Genomic DNA, 16,977 nt, shown 5'->3' on the forward strand with positions numbered 1-16,977 from the left:
AGAAACTAAAGGCTGCTTAATTTTTTTGTTGTTGTTTTAAATGTTTTAAAGTTTTGAATCACTTTTAAATTCAATTGAATTCAATTCAAATGACTTTATTTGTTCCTGAGGGGAAATTTAAAGGGACATGAGTAGCACAAATGGACTCAAAAGTGATGGCTCATACGTCTATGAGAGGTTTTATAGAAATAAAACTTGACTTATTTTACTTACTAGCTTATGCACAAAAGGCGGTGATGGCAGCCTTATGCTGTGGGCTTGGTTTTCTTCAGCAGTGACAGGGAAGCTGCTCACAGTTGAGTTGAAGATGGGTGAAGCTCAAAATGGAGTAATCCCGAGGGTGGGGTGGGGGGGAGCACACCACACTTTTCAGATTTCTTATTTACAGCAGAGTTAATGAGCCATTCACCAATTTCCTGCTGCTTTGTGTTGCTCTATCACATTAAATCCCAGTGACATACATTGCTACGTAAATGTTTTCCCCAGATAGAAGTGGGCCAAACACCTGATGCAAGAACAAAATGAGCGCAGCGCTCTGTTCCAGTACTACAGATGAGCCTCCGGCTCTGAACACGTCCCTGCTGCTCCAAGTCTTTGGTTACAGGAGAAGTCTGCAATGCAGATGGAGGAGTGGAGCTGCTTTTGTAACGCTAACCGTGTGCGGAGCGTAACGCCGCAACGGAATAAATGGTCCGTTTCTTTGGAGACATCGCTGCTCTCGTTTTTATCCCGGCGCGTGTGTGTGCAGGTCGGTCACTCCTGTTTGAGCAGCCAGAAAAAGGGCCGAGATGTGGACCTTTCCACTGGTCAGACTGTTAAGCGGGTAGTTTTTTTTAAATTATTGGTTGCCATCATTTGTGGTGTTTTGTACCACTAATGTGATGAAATTCATCCGCCGCACTGTAGCTTTTTATTCGTTCTGTTAGTCTTTTGTTCAGGCATCAGATAACTCTCATCTAACCCTTGAAAAACTTTTCATACCCGCTCACTTTTTGCCGTCCATTATGTCGTGCAACAACCTCAAGCTTTAATGAAAGGAATAGACTAAAAAGTTTAACATGAACGACTTTGAGTCCAACATATTTTATTATTTTTTTACTCACTGTAAATTTAACAGCAATGCAAACTGTTTTGTAGCTGTACACATTTTTGCACATTAATTTGTGAGGTTTAGGGTGAAGGACAAAAAACATTTAGTTTACAAGCTGATCTTATTCCATAAAGCTGCTGCTAATCGACTGCGCCGTTCTGTTTGCTTTTGCGCTTCTGCTGCTGCTAAAATGTAAAGAAGAGCTTATTTTCTTGTTACATTTGTAAAAAATAAAATAAATAAATTCTCCTTTGTGTTTAATGGCAGCTGCCATTTATTTTTGTTGAAAAGTATACCTGGGAAATCAGCTTTATGCATGACTGCTGAGCAACAAGTGACAGGTGGCTAATAATAAGAGCTAGCCAACAAAAAAAAATCATGTAGCGTTTCTACAGAGCTAAAAGAACTAAAAGCTTTTTATATGTTTACTATAAAGTGTAATGAAAGTTTCATACTATATTTTGTGATGTCTTGCTCTAACACGGTATTAGTTGGTGGGTTTATATTTATACAAAGCAATTATCAAGATTGTAGATGGTTTTCATTAATCATTATTTGATCAAATGTGATTTTATTTTTCTTTCTATAAGCAATATATGTTGCAAACAACTCTATGTAAAAAAACAAAACAAATGAATGTGTAAAGGCATACCATGCAGAATATCAACTATGATTTTACACATGGCTTTTTCTCTGCTTTGCTGCCACCTAATGCTGCATTCAATATACCAAAAACTGAAGAATTTCTGAAAATGGGGATAAATACATTTTTAAAAAAAAAAATGAACGGTTTCTGTCTGAGCCATTCTAGGACTTTCAGAGGTTTACGGCGCTAGCATGAATCACAGCTTGTTTTTCTCTGGTTTCATTTACACTGTAAATAAGAATATTGATGTGGCTCAGAGGTCATGAAGTTCACGTGGTGCAGAAATTATTTTGTTTTTATGGCCTTTTTTGTTGGCCGTAACAGTTTAAGTGTTTGGAAAAAGTATTCACACCCTGGATTCATTTTACATGTTATTCTCTTACAATCACAAACTTTTGTGAACTCTATTGGGATTTCATGTGTTGTAATCCAATACAATGTAGGAATAAAACAACTTCGGCGATGTTGTTTTCAAAGATTTTAACAATTTAAAATCTGACTAGTGTGGCCTGCATTTATATTTTGGCCTCATTGAGGCAATACTTTGTAAAACCACCTTTTAAGACCTTCCAGTCTTTTTGAATTTGTCTCTATATATCGTTTTAGAGACGATTCGAACTCAGTCAGATTTGATGAGGAGCATCTAGTAAACTACCAACTACTGCCACAAATCATCAATTGAATTTGAGTCTGAACTTTGACTGGACCATTTTAGCATATAAAAATACCTTGATCTAAACCATGTCATTGAAACTGTGGCCTTATGTTTGGGGTCTTGGTTTCCTATCAGGGAGGAGAAATGTGGTGATTGGAAAAGGTTTGCTCCTTTTGTTTTTTATTAATTCCACTTATTTCTAAGAAGGGCACAAATATTTCTTGATTTTAATAAAATACGAATAGAATTTTTTTTTATTATTTTGAGAGATTTCTGTCCCCTGACGCTTCAGATGGACGAACATGTCGATTGTTTTTATAACATGACCCTGCTTATTCACAACTGCATTCTTACTTTTATTCTTATAGATGCAGTTTGTGCACTTTAATAAACCACTAAGGCCTTCACAGAACAACTGGATGTGTTGTATACTAAGACTAAATGGCACAAAGGTGGACTATTTTTACTCAGTTTGTGACATTTTACTCTATTTACAAGTTCATTTTAGATTTTTCAACTATAACTAGTTTATATTAGCCTGTCTGATAAAATCCCAATGAAAAGTATTAGAGTTTCTGGTTGGGGCATGAAATGGTTCAAAGGTTAAGAGTAGCTTTTAAGGAGCTCTATAATGTGTGCACTTCTGTAATTTTCCTTTTTAGAGAAACATTTTACACCATCGACTGAGTTTCTATTGTCTTTGAATGAGGCACTATGGCAGCATGCTTTTTTATGAAATCGATTTCAGAACAAACCATCAGATCAGTGAAATAACGTCTTTTATTCGCTAATAAACAATCCAGTTTATGCCAATGGGACAGACTCTGCATAGTATGCCTTTAAAATGTGACTTGAGCCAAATGCTTTTTGCAAGCTTACGTTGAGCAATGTGAACAAGCCTGACTAATTGAGAGGACTGTGTGTCCTTCTTTTCACAGCCTGGTGGTCTCCACTAAGTTAGAGCCCAGAACTGACCCCCACCCACCACCTCTTCCACTTAGTCACCACCCCCCGGGTGTCCCCGGTGATCCTACCTCTTTGGTTTCCGCACTGCACCACACTAACCCCTTTTCCCGTTCACAGACCACACCGCCTCCCATATCCCAGTGCAACCCTTTCTACTCCCGCTTACAGCACAACCCCTTCTTTACAGAAATGTTAACTAACCAGACACTGAAGTCACCGCTGCCTCCTTTGCCTTATCTTTCCAGCTCCCGGCCCCCCATAACTGACCTCTTTCCACAGTCAAGTAATCCTGACTTGATGCAAGACAGCCCAACAGTAAAGGACACGGCTGATGCCAAAGACCAACCTGTTGAGAGACCTCTCCCTCCAGTTCCCTTAGTAAATAAAGAACCTTTAATCAAGAAGTTGTCAAACCCCTTTCTGTCTGCTGAGGAGCGTAACCTGGACTTGGAGTGGGACGAATCATTTGAGGCTTTTGCAGCTGGCAGACTGCAGTCTCCCGAGGAGTTCGCCATGGAAAGCAGAACACAGCAAAACACAGTCGATGACCATCCACTGGAACACGACCGTAGTAAAGATGAATTACAACCAGTCCCGGATGCAAACAAGCAAACAAATATTAGTGATGTTCTCTATGATCAGCCTGGAGGCAGATTTTTATCCAATGAACTTCCACTTCCTATCCAGATGAGGAACAACAACGCACTTCACTTTGACGCCTTTCCACAATTCCTTGAAACGATCCCAGAACACAGAAGCTTTGACAGCGATGACTCGACGTTGAACACTCCTACTAACTCCCCTGAACCGACTGATTTCATTGTGACCGAACAGGACAGCAACACTACTAATGATTTTACGCACACTAATATCAATGCTGCTCCCTTTCACATCTCATCTGCACAACTCAACAACAACAGCAGCAGCTCTCCAGACCCCAGCTCATCGGGCCTCGGCAGTTCGACCGAAGAAGACGTGCTCTCCTGTTTTTCATCTCAGTCTGAGAAATTCTCTGTGTCGTCCTCTGAGGAAGCGGAAAGCACCGTCCTTCACTTCAAGAATTCCTCCGACTTGACTACTGTAAAAACCATAAAGACCTCAGGGTCTGGAGACGGCATCGCTGACAAGTCCGTTGATCAGTTTTTGATTGCTGATTCACATAAAACTGTCGATCAACCAGAGGATAGTCATGCCGAAATGGTTGGTTGGAACTTTTTAGGGGACTCGTTTCAGCCTCTTTCTCTGACGACGTCGGAAAAGGAAACAGAAAGTGAACCTGGAGGTACTCAAACACCTAAAACTCCTGATCTGAACCCTGATCTGTTGCAGACACTACAACCGACGTCTGTTGTGTGTCAGCAATCAAGCAATGATGGTGAAGAAGAAAGTAAAGATTGCGCTATCGATCCTTCTGAGGATTTCAGCGCTCGTTCTAAGAACAGTGCCACGGAAGAATTGATGCCTGCTTCTTCAGACGATGAATTCTCTTCCACACTACTATCGGTACCTGTCATAGCCTCATCCCCTGAGGTCAAACAAGATCTGTTGGATGTGACCAATGAGAACACTGGTTCTGAGGCGCAGAAAGTTCGCCCTTATTCTCATGTGGAATTTGGGATTTTTGATGAATACCTTAATGTCAGTCACCTTGCAAGCAGTCCTAGCCAGGATTTTGACACCGCTTGGTTGAAAATACAGACCCCTGAACAGAGTAGCAACACCTTACACCGTAGCCATTATTTCAGCGCTGACTCGCAGGACTACTTAACCTGTGATTCTCACTCATTCTCCAACGGGTCAGAGCTGAATGAAACTCTATTCTCAGCTAACTCTACTCGCAGTGGTGAGATGAGCAACATTCAGGCAGTCCCTGATGATCTTTTTGGAATGGGTCATACAAATCTATCGCAGTCATCAAACTTTGAGGTCAACCAGAATGAAATATTTGGAGAATTTCTCCAGTTCCACCAAGGCAACTTGGTGAACCTCGAGACAAGCCTGACAGGGGGCGATGGATTACAGGTTCTGCCTGCCCCACCGCCAGACAGCAGCTCTAATCCAAAGATCCACAGTGACATAGGGGAGGGAAATCAGAACGACATCTTCTTACAGTCTCCACAGGGGCAGCATGCCGCGCTGCAGCGCTCCCTTTCCGAGGGGACGCTGGCACCTCCCTTGGACCAACTTTTCCCGTCCTCTTTCGGGAGCGATCCCTGCGCAATACAGGAATCCTCCTTTGCTCAGCTAGACCCTGTCTTCCCTTTCCCTAACACATTTGCTCCTTCTCTAATTCCTGAAAGCAGTAGCTTCCATGTAGCGTTCTCTGCCCTCTCTCCCCTCGCAACCATTTCGGCGACAGAGCCACCCGGCTCAGAGCCCGGTGCCACGCCACAGCCGGATGTGACCAAGCGGCGGCAAGCGGCCAATCAGCCGAGCAGGTGAGGTCGCACGTGCTCAGTGCTGGGTGAAATGGTGGAAAAGGGATTTCATCCTTGTCTTCTCGTATTCCTCCTCTGCTTCTGCCTTGCTTCCTTCCTGTGCTGACTCTCAGGGGGTCTTCTTCTTCTTCTTTGTGGTGTGATCCTCCGCGTTTCGTCGCTTTTGTTGAAACGCGTAGACTTCCTCTGGTGTCAACAGGACTCTTCTGCAGGTTTTGTCTGCGTGTCCTGTGGTAACAGGAGAGGGGGAAACTAAAGCCTCGGGCCAATTAGCAGTTATTATTTTACCTTCAGGCCTACCACGCTTATTCTCTGTCCCAAGACACACACACACAGAACACCCCTCTCCTCGGGGACAGCCAGTGTTCTCACACAGCCAATACATCAACCAGAAATCAATCTTTTTACATGAGAAAAAAGGTGCTGTTTTGTCATTTCCTTTTCAGCTTGGGGTAATAACACTCTTCACACAATTCACGATTACACCTTTGCATACAATTACATCCTTCATTTCAGGATTAATTTTCACCACTTTTCACCAGGTGTAAAATGTGTAGACATTTTACACCTGTTAACCCTATGTCGGCCTTAATCAGGATGAAGTACAATGTTGGTTTGGATTCCTTAATGTCTGGTGTCATACTGGAGGGCAACAAAAAAAATCAAACTGGGCTTTAATAAGGATTAATCTTGCATCAATTGCACTAAAGACACTCAGATAGTGATAGTTTGCTGCACGTAGGTCATTGACACAGGAAACTGTCTTCCTGTGCTTTTATGAAGACATTGTCTCATATGTTTCTTCATACTATTATTTTAGAGAGCTGGTATACGTTTGTTTGTGCTCAGAAAGGAAGCCACAGTTTCCAAACATGGCCATTGTTTCCAGAGGAAGATATTGTTCCAAAGGAAATTGTGTACATTTCACAATAAAAGCTAAGATCAAAGTTTCTTTTCTTTCGCCTGTTGTTATAAATATGAGACCTCCACTATGACCACCAGAGTGGTAGCTGGGCAGCTCATCAGGCAGCAGGTTGGGAGTCGGGTCAGTGTTGAGGCAATGTGAATGGCTCACTGTGTGTTTGTTTTTTTTTGCTATTGTTGTTGTTGTAGCCCCCACCCAGTGAAGCCCCTGACCACTGCCATGCTGGCTGAGGAGAAGCGGTCAGTGCTGGCCACCGGCCTGGAGAAGCTCAAGTCCACCATCCATTCGGGGAGGAGCAGCCAGATCGCCGAGCAGGAGGCAGACAGGAAGAAGGTAGAAAAAAATGAATGAATAAGCGGCCATTATTCAATGTGGTTGATGGCCTTGCAAATTTGGGTTTCTTTTCATTTACTGCTGCTGCAGGCTTGATACAAACTTTTATAAAGTATTTACTAGGAGTGCACCGATTACAGTTCTTCAAAACGCCTGGCCTACCAATTCTGATTTTGGTCAATACCGATTTTTCTTTTTGTGTGAAATGTTGCTAAATATTGTGACAAAGTCACTAAGTTGGCAACAGTGGGGTGACGATTGTCCTGACCATACCTGGTGGGCAGATCTGTCAGCCAGCCCTCTGTTAGAGCAAAAGTGGCTAATTTTAACGAACTTACTAGCGGTAGATAAAATGGGAGGATCAGATCAGTTTCTCATGTAAGAATCAGCCAGTCTCCCATAACTAAGGAAATCGGGCCAATTTCTTGGCTGTCCAATTTATCGGTTCACCTTCTGTTCATAACCCTTCACATTTTATCACATTTAAATGCTAAAATTTTGGTTTCTCATATAAGTATCAGCCCAAATCAGGGTAATCAGGTCGACTTCTTGGCCCTCCAAGTTATTGGTGCATCTCTGTTGTCCACAGCCCTTCACAATTTGTCTCGTTTAAACTGAAAACTTTAATTTATTTTATATGATAACCCAACGCATAGTAGCTCATGTATATAAAATGGAATAAAAATAGTACTTGGTTCTCTCTATTCTATCTGAACCTGAGCTCTATTTTTTTTTTTTAGCTTTTTAATAGCCTCCGTTATTAATTTTCAGGTCAGTTTAAAAAGCTATCCCACTCTGTGTCTGTCTGTCCTCAGGCTCTGACCGAAGGAGCGGGCTCGTACTACCACCTGACCCACAGCGAGCTGGTGGCCCTGCTGGTGCAGCGCGAGGCCGAGCTGGAGGGGCAGAGGGCCGAGTTCGAGCGTCAGAAACTGTTGCTGGCCAAGCGGGAGGTGGAGCTGAAGAAGCTGAAGCCTCAGGTCCGAGACCTGGAGGACTACATCGACACTCTGCTGGTGCGAATCATGGAGCAGAAGCCAACGCTGCTACAAGTGCGCCCCAAGTTCAAATGAAAACAAAGAAAAAAAAATCAACAAATGACTGACCTTCTAGTTCACGTGTTCACTCGAAAACCTCCACAACAGCTCTCTGTTTAGTCACTGCTATGCTGTCCTTTTTGATACAGATATTTAGACACCCAGAGGTGTCGAGGTGATGTTTTCTAGCTGGCATGCTTGCCCCCGAGCCCCCCTCCCCGTTCTGTTTTCTCAGCGGTGGCGGCGGGTTGGTGGTTCTGAATGTAGCGCGTCCTCAGGTTGTCGTCAGGCTCCCAGAGCCTGGTGGAGGGTTCCAAACCCAGGCACTGCCAGTCTGGCATCCTGATCTGAATCCTCTTTCTTCACCGCGCTTAGCGCCTCCGTCGTCACAAAATTTTCCTAAAGTGGGAATTTAAAGTGTTTATTTATTACATTTTTTTGGGGGGTCCAGTTACTAACAAACTGTCAGATCAGCGCGGGGCATTTTCATGGCTTTCAGACTGATCTCCTCATCTTAAAGGCGGAAGATGTCTGTTTTCTCGTGTGCCTAGAAAGTGCTCGCACATTTCTTACGACGTTTTGACGCTTAAAACTGGAAGGTGTTGTGTTTTGTCATGCGTGAGAGAACAGGAGAGGATTTCTGACGTTTCAGACACGAGGCATCAGCAGGTTTTGGGTTTTATTTTTATAAATCGACTGTTTATTCAACCTTTTTATAAGATGGTTGGAATGCCCTTGAAGAGAATCACCCCGCCTTCACCGCACTCGCACAGCAGCAAATTGTAACTGACGGATAACGCAGCACGGCGGGGAATACAGAGTCACCCTGCAAGTCGAGGCTTGACCGACAGATCTGTCAACTACAGGCAAGAATGGAAGGAAGGGAAGAGAAATCGGCCAAATACAGAGCTTTACAGAGGCATTCATAAGCCTTGAACGTTTTCTGTTTGTCACGTTACAAATGCAAACTAGATTGTGTTGTATGAGAGAACAACGCAAAATAGCCCATAACTGTGAGGGGAGAGGAAAATGAAACATGGTTTGTTTTAATAAGCAAAAAAAAAGTGTGGCATGCATTTGTATTGCAGGTTTGTAGTTTATTTAGCTTGACCCTGATCAGCTTTCTTGTTTTTGGTTTAGAGTTGGCTTAGTGTCGACAGCACTGGATTTTATTTACAGGTAACCCAAGTTCAGGGGGGCTAAATTAAACATGTGCCACAAATTGTAGGTTTTTAAAACTTGGGATACAATTTTAAGAACAATGCATCATTTTTCTTTCCACTCCTCATCGAGGATGCCTTCCTGTCTGTCATGTTAAATCCCAGAGAAATGCAGCAAAGTTTGGTGTTGGAATGTGACAGAAATATGAGAAAGTTCTGCATGTCAGAGTATTTTCAGAATTCATGTTGAGTTCATCAGCGTAAGAAAAATTGCTTCTTTCGTTTGGCTCCCTCATTTTTTTTCCAGATGCTATGAGATGTGGCCTGTTAGCAGCGAATGCTAATACTTGTTTTTTCTTCTTCTTTAAAATGTGCAAACCAAATGAGACGGGGTTGGCATTTGACCCTTTCACATCACTGAGAACAGACCTGAATGTTCAAGTGTTCTTAATAAAGCCAACAGGTGAATATAGGTTTCATGTTTCGAACACAGGATAAGTGCTGTTTGTTTTTAACTGGCTAGCTAGCTCCCTTCCCCTCCGACGCTCAGCGTTATAAGCTAACCGATTCAGGTGGCGACAGTATCGGTATCTTCCGTCCTGCTTCCTCACATGCGTGTGTTGTTGACACATGAGTTGCCGCAAAGGGACCGCATTTTTCGCCGTGTATGCGTATTAAATTGCCAAACGCTGCCTTACTTTTATTTTTTTGAGTTTGTTTTCCTTTCGATGTTCACTAGGCTGGCACCTCATTGTATTTTGCGTTTTCGCGGACTTAAAGCCATCGAATCTCTAATTATTGCGCTTTGTGGTATCGTTTAGCACAAGAATCAACTGTATGCATACAAATAGAAAATGAGTATTAGCAGCGATTTACTGTGACATGCCAAAAACAACAAAAAAAAAAAACATAAGGAAACAAAATCATAAACACACAACCTTGAAACTTAACCTATAGAGCTGATTAATACACCGTAAAGTATTCTGATATGATGCCACCTCAAACAGCATTCGTGAATGTTCTTGCACTACTTAATCGTCAGAAGAATAACTCTGCTGTACCCGTCTTTGTGATATTGGTATCGCTAGATCGACTTCACGCCGTATTGCACTTTCTTAATCGCTCTGTGGTTAAGCACTAGGCCTTCCTTCCACACCTTGACGATGATTCGCCAATGAGCTCAAAGCATCAAACATTAAAAAAAAAAAAAGAAGAAAATAAATCACACGTATGTTGTCACATCCGTTCAGCTGGGCGGCCGCAATACGAAGAGTGCAGATGACTGTAGAAACGTAGAAGAAGTGACTCGGCGCTCGCAGAGTGCGGGAATAAGCATTCTCTTTCATGTCTTCCATTTGGCGAGGTTTTTATTTACCTTTTGAATCGACTGTGTTTTGTCCTCGAGTGTGAAGCTGGCAGAATGTGCTCAGTGTAAGACTGGAACGTTTACAATCCGTGATGCAATTCTGTTTCACAAATTTTGTATATTTAATAAAGAGTATTTTGTGTTTCCTGCTCACCGTGTCTTTTGTGGTCATTTCCTTTTGGCGTCGATGGAGTCGGGATCGTTCCTGCTCCGCTCATCACCAGTTTGGAGCCACGAGTGTCAATGTCACTTTTAATGTGACGTGTATATTATTCAGATATATTAAGATATCCAAATTTTTTGCCATGAGAGCCAAAGTGGTCAAATTTAGAAAAATGTAAAACTCGGAGTGCACCAATAGCAATGTTTGGGCCGATCACCAGTCTTTAAAAACGCTGACATGACGAAAACAAGGCCAATTTATCGGCCACTAATTGAAACCTTGTTTTCAGGAAATAAAAATGGAAAAATGTGTTTCTTGTTGCATATATTTCTATCTGTTTGATCATATACTAGAAATGCAACAGTTTAAACAAAGTAATAGAAAGCAAACTTGTAAATTGTTGTTGATCCAAAACACACAAAAGTGTCTCTCGTGATTCTTATCAAAAAAAGAAAGGCAAACAATTCCCATGTATTTTTGGGTCAGTTGTTTTCATTTTTGGACTAGAAACATTCTTTAGTCTGAACAAGAACAGGATGTGGCTCTCCTCTTGCTGTATTTGGACAAGTTTAATGAGTATAGAGGGGGGGATGAGTCTATTTACTGCAGAGTTAAAATGTAACCAAAAACACGGTCAATAAGAGTGAAAAACCTTTTTCTTTCCCCAAAGTGTCCACTGTGGTAGGGGGGCTAAAAATAGTGACTCAGTCGGCCTCAAATGACCCCTGGGCCACATGTGGGACAGCCTTGTGTTACATGGAAAACCTATGAAGTAAATAATGCAGCATTGACTGTATTACATAATTTTATATAACGTGTTGAATCAGTTTAATTAGTTCCTGACATCTACTGATTTATGTCATTTAGCTGATATCTACTGTCTAATACATGAAATCAGATAGATAGATAGATAGATAGATAGATAGATAGATAGATAGATAGATAGATAGATCTATTTTTTAAAAAGCATCATGCTACATTATGCTTTGGATTTTAAATTGAAGGAAAACATAAAACTTTTGCCCAAAAAAACTTAGATATATGTTCTCCGGTGAAAAATGATACAAAAAAGAAAAAAAAATCCCAATGTAAATAAAATAATACAAATGATCTAAAGAATATTACTCAATCCAATTATTCCTTGGAAAAAACTGCTGAGACTTGCAGTTGTACTCAGACTTTAAAATCAGCCAGAATATGACAATTTTCTTCTTTTTTTTAAGCTTCTGCAGGAAATTTGAAGTTGTGCGACTGCCAAAAGTTTACAACTAAATCGGACAGGAAGATGAGAGACTTTCTGAAATATGTGACATTTTATATCTTTTTCTTTAGTATAGAAAGGCACCACAAACCTATGGTATAAACAGAAACTTTCCATAAGTAGGAAAGAAATACAATTGTATCCAAACTGTTTGGACAAGTTCTGAGTTATTATCGCGGGTAATGAGTCATCTGACAGTTTTGATTGTGTCTCTGTTGTGTCTGAATGGTTTAATAATCCCGATTCGGGCTACCAGATCGCCGGCGATCTGAGATGCATATATATTTTTCAAATGCCGGTAGAATTCGAACCACGTAAGGTAGAGCAATTTTTTTTTTGCATATTAAACTGTAAGAATTGCGCTTCCTTTTCCGACCCTAAACATCCCCCCCGAGTTGCTGTGCGCGCGCAGACGAGTTCACAGATTTATAGTAAAAAGGATGGGTCCACAAACATGATGTGGCATCCATCCCTATATTTGTAGATCAGCTCGGGTCTGGCCAATCACTTCCTGTGTTGTTCTGACGTTGACAGAATGAAATACTACGAGATTTCATGAAATGTCACATGACTTCAGGTGAGATTTCATGAAAGTCATTTCCGTTTCCTGCACGTGCTATTTGGCTCTGCTCTTGCAAGGCAAACACCCAAAAAAAAAAAATTATGGAAAGACACGGAGTAAGAAGATTTTACTCTGCGTCCGAAGTCTTGGAGCTCGTCACCGCTCAAGATGGCCAAAATGAGGAGAGGTATTCTTCAGACCCTGATACTGCAGACACTGATGAGGAAGAGGACTTCATCGAAGGGATCGATAAACTTCATGATATGTAAGTGGGCTCTTTTTCGCTCATATATATATATATGTAAAAAATATATTATTTTTTATTTTTTTATTTTTTTTTTACGTAACACAGAACGTGTGATTGAAAACTCTAACTAATCTGTAATGTTACGTCTGTGTGAAGTACTGGCAATATCGTGGAGGAGAAAGATGGCGATCTGAATGAGGATGATGAAGAGGACAATAACGGTGTGGTGGCAGGTGCAAGTAGAGGAAGAAAAAGAAGTCGGGAGGGTCCAGCTAGTAAAAGGAGAGGCAAAAGGTCAGAAACTCATGTGGACACTCAAGTCAAGTGGAAAACAGAGAAGGAGACTGATCATTTGCTGCACCCCCCACTCCATTTCTGTCCAAAGAGGACACCAGGTGTTCAGCTGCCCCTTTCCAATACTGAGATTCCGTCACCTTCAGAACTATTCAAATTATTTTTTGACCAGGCTACCATAAAGACATTATGTGAAAACACTAACAAAAATGCAGCCAAAAATTTAGCTGCTGGAAAAAAATTTCGTTGGACTGATGTCACAGCTAATGAAATGTATGCATATATTGGACTTACTTTGTACATGGGACTAATGAAACGACCACAATTGAAGGATTTTTGGAGAACCACAACTGCATTTCAGGTTTCATATCCAGGGAAAGTAATGTCCAGAGATCGTTTCCTCAACATCCATACCAATGTCCACATGAGTAACCCAGAGGATGACGCAGTGAACGACCAAAAAAAAGGGACACCTGATTATGACCCACTGCACAGACTGCGCCCCCTGTACGACAGCTTGAGGGTTGCCTGTAAGGCTTTGTACCACCCCCGGAAAAATCTTTCTGTGGATGAAAGAATGGTAGCCACTAAAGCCAAGATTGGGCTAAAACAATATATCAAAAGTAAGCCGACAAAGTGGGGGATCAAACTTTTTGTGTTGTCCGACACCACGGGCTACACTACAGACTTTCACATTTACACTGGAAGGTCCACTCAAAAAACTGGAAAGGGGCTGTCGTTTGACGCTGTAATGTCACTCATAAACAAAGACTATCTTGGCTCTGGATATCACATATACTGTGATAACTTTTATACCAGCCCTGCACTGTTTTGCCACCTTCACAAGCTTGGGTTTGGAGCATGTGGGACGTTCAGAAATTCAAGAGTTGGTGTCCCAAAGACGACCAAGAATGCCCTGACCAAAAAATCACCGCGAGGGTCCATCAGATGGCTCAGAGAGGGACCTCTCATTTTTGTCAAGTGGATGGACACGAGGGAGGTCAGTGTGTGTTCCACCGTGCACACGGCCTTCAAAGGAGATGCAGTCAGACGAGTGGGAAAGGCTGGAGGACAGCATCAAGTCTTGTATGTTCCAGTGCCATCAGCTGTGAGGGATTACAACTGCTTCATGGGGGGAGTGGACTTATCCGACCAGTTGATTGGCTCCTACACTTCATGGCGGAAGTGCAAAAAGTGGTACAAGACGGTCCTGCACATTTTCATAGATATAGCTGTGACAAACAGCTATCTGATTCACAAAGAGATGTGTGCACAGCTGGAGCAGAAGGCTCCAAAACACCAGGCTTTCCAGGAGCAACTGACAGTAGCGCTTTGTGGAGTAGAGCCACAAGCAGCTCCGACTACCAGCTATCGGCACCTGCCTGTTGCAATTTTTGAAGGGGCATCCGTTGAAGACAAAGCAACAAAGGGAAGGAGAAAGTGCAAGCTTTGTGGAAAATGCACTCCATTCATGTGTGAAGCTTGCAAACTTCCTCTCTGTGTTATTGTGGACAGGAACTGCCACAAGGACTTCCACAGCTCCAGTGGGCATGCTAAAAAATAAAGTCCTTGCTCTCATCATGACATTTTGTCATGTGGACAGACATTTTCTCATGTGAATACACAAAGACTGACACACTTTCATTTAAATGTTTGTATTTTATTGTTGATGTACAATGTGCAATGTATCTTCTGCACTTCTTTTTTCTGATTGCACTGATAAAAGCATTTTTTTTATTTTCCCTCGTTTTATTGTTTTTAGAAAATTGGCTGTAACTTTGAAACGAAGCTTTGAAAAAACTCCAAATAAATTGTGTTTGGTTTAGAAGGCTTGTGTGCAACTTTTTTGTATTGGGAACTTTGGTAAATAAAGTTAGGAAACTCTTCATATTTACAAAAATATGTCAAAAAAATTATAAACGGATGGAGTTCTTGTTATTGTTTTGCAAATTTTCTATTTTTAATCAGTTATTATTGATAAATGGCATACAAACTTGGAAAGGAGGACTTATAAGGATTTTATAGATGTAAAGAACATTGGAGTGCTCCTAATAATGACTCTGCAGCATCCAAAAATGTAAAAAGATGCTCATGCGGACTTTTATAATGGTAGTCCTAGAAGGGCCGTTTTCATGTTCAGTTTTTGTTTATATCATAGGTTTGTGGTGCCTTTCTATCCTAAAGAAAAAGATGTAAAACATCTGATATTTCACAAAGAGATATTAACATTCATGGAAAAACCTTACATAACCTTATATTAAAGCAGAAAGTATGGCGCCCACCGTAATAAAGGCTTACAGTATCCAATTATGCCGCATGAACTGATCAGTAGATTAATGCGAGGGAACGCAAAAGAAAAAATAAATTCCCATGTCCCCTGGAGGGCTCCGTAGGTTTTGAATCAAAAGACGCGTTCACAAAGAATTAAAGGCTGTGCACACTTATGAGTCCAGTTATAATCAGTTATACAGTTATAATCTACCTAAGAATGATTTTGTCATTGAACATGTCACATTAAAAGGTCACATTCAAGACAGATGCGATTATATTTTGTTCTGAGCTGAAAAAAGGCCAAATCTCCACTAGAGGGCTACATTTCCTCTTTAAAATCAGACACGAGTCCTGCCTGCCATTCCAGTCCATCAAAAGTTTGTTTTTTAATGAAAGTGACGAGAAAACTAGTATGTTTATCTTTTGTTGTTAGACGGGTTGGACTTTTGCAGTCATTTATAAATAGAATAGTATAGAATAGTCCGCTGTTAATCCCAGTGGGGAAAGTCATTCGTTTCAGCAACACAGTGACAAAACATACCCAAGTTAATATAAAAATATCTAAAAACAATATGAACAAATGTATGTTGACAAAGTGCCTACAGGAAAAAAAGAGGAACATTTAAAAAATAAAAATCTGAAAATGCAGAAAATATTTGACATTTACAGGATATGTACAGAACAGTTCTTCTTTTGGCTCTATGTGGAAAAATGGGACCAGATGTATTATTTATATAAATATTGCATAATTATGCTTGTACACTTTTACTTTAGGGCTGCAACTAACTGTTATTTTACAAATCAATTATTCTGTCAATTAATCACTTAATTGGGTAAAAAAAAATCGCCACATGATACACATGATGATCATTTGACCGTTGAAGACATTTTATACAATGTTGGAAATACACTAAAAGATGCAGATAAACAATTCAACTCCATTTTGAAACAAGAAAAATAAACATTTTACTGGCTAAAATGCAATAACATGTCATTCCTTTGTTCTGGGTGAAGATAAAACTGCTACTTCAGGAGGTTTTTTTTTAAAATATATATATATATAGTAAGTCCAAAATGGATATTTATTTTGTAGAGTTTTGGCTTAATTACTGCTCTGAATGTGTTCTATTCTCAGAAAATATCCCTCTTTCGAATCTGTATACTGTAGTTATCGATTAATCATTACTAAATTAGTAGACGTTAAAAAAAATCGATTCATCGCGATTAAAATGATTGATTGTTTCAGCCCTATTTTAGATTCTACTTCAATTCTGAACAACGGGTAAATATTTTGTGTTGTCTCTTAAATATGTCAAGTTCATTAGCATGGCACATAAAGCAGCTCAAAGTACTTTACGTGATAAAACGTTTGAATGACTGACAATAAGGACCAACTTTCACGATGTTCAAGGTCACTGTCTTGCTGTAAACCAATTTTGTTGTTGTTGTTGTAAAACTATATAACAAAGCACAGCTTTCTGGGAAATGTAGTCGCATATAGAAAGCAGTTCACGACCCGCATGCGTGCGCCAGCACGGCATTACTACATTGCCCACAATGCAA

The 16,977-nt window shown here is 40.8% G+C and overlaps 2 protein-coding genes across 3 annotated transcripts in view; both read left to right on the forward strand.

Annotated features, from left to right (window-relative positions):
- LOC102222535 (dentin sialophosphoprotein-like) overlaps nt 1-10,765 on the forward strand; it is a 31,034-nt gene extending 20,269 nt beyond the window's left edge. For both annotated transcript variants that reach the window (XM_023352307.1, XM_023352308.1), the window contains 3 exons: nt 3,330-5,795; nt 6,909-7,053; nt 7,869-10,765. In XM_023352307.1, the coding sequence (XP_023208075.1) occupies nt 3,330-5,795; nt 6,909-7,053; nt 7,869-8,126 (2,869 nt within the window). In that variant the 3' untranslated portion in view covers nt 8,127-10,765. The remainder of the gene's footprint in view (nt 1-3,329; nt 5,796-6,908; nt 7,054-7,868) is intronic.
- A 1,879-nt stretch (nt 10,766-12,644) lies between these two features.
- LOC111612149 (piggyBac transposable element-derived protein 4-like) lies at nt 12,645-14,772 on the forward strand. Its single transcript, XM_023352339.1, has 2 exons — nt 12,645-12,867; nt 13,006-14,772. Exons 1-2 carry the CDS (start codon nt 12,704-12,706, stop codon nt 14,705-14,707), a joined length of 1,866 nt encoding a protein of 621 aa, XP_023208107.1. The 5' UTR covers nt 12,645-12,703; the 3' UTR covers nt 14,708-14,772.
- The last annotated feature ends 2,205 nt before the right edge of the window (nt 14,773-16,977 follow it).

Source organism: Xiphophorus maculatus, chromosome 19 (genome assembly GCF_002775205.1).
Source record: "Xiphophorus maculatus strain JP 163 A chromosome 19, X_maculatus-5.0-male, whole genome shotgun sequence".
Classification (NCBI taxonomy): Eukaryota; Metazoa; Chordata; class Actinopteri; order Cyprinodontiformes; family Poeciliidae; genus Xiphophorus; species Xiphophorus maculatus.

Excerpts from the sequence above, each read along its gene's own strand:
- LOC111612149 (XM_023352339.1), top strand. The coding sequence starts at position 12,704 with ATGGAAAGACACGGAGTAAGAAGATTTTACTCTGCGTCCGAAGTCTTG. Across the intron at positions 12,868-13,005 it reads ATCGATAAACTTCATGATAT|TACTGGCAATATCGTGGAGG; the intron begins GTAAGTGGGCTC and ends GTCTGTGTGAAG.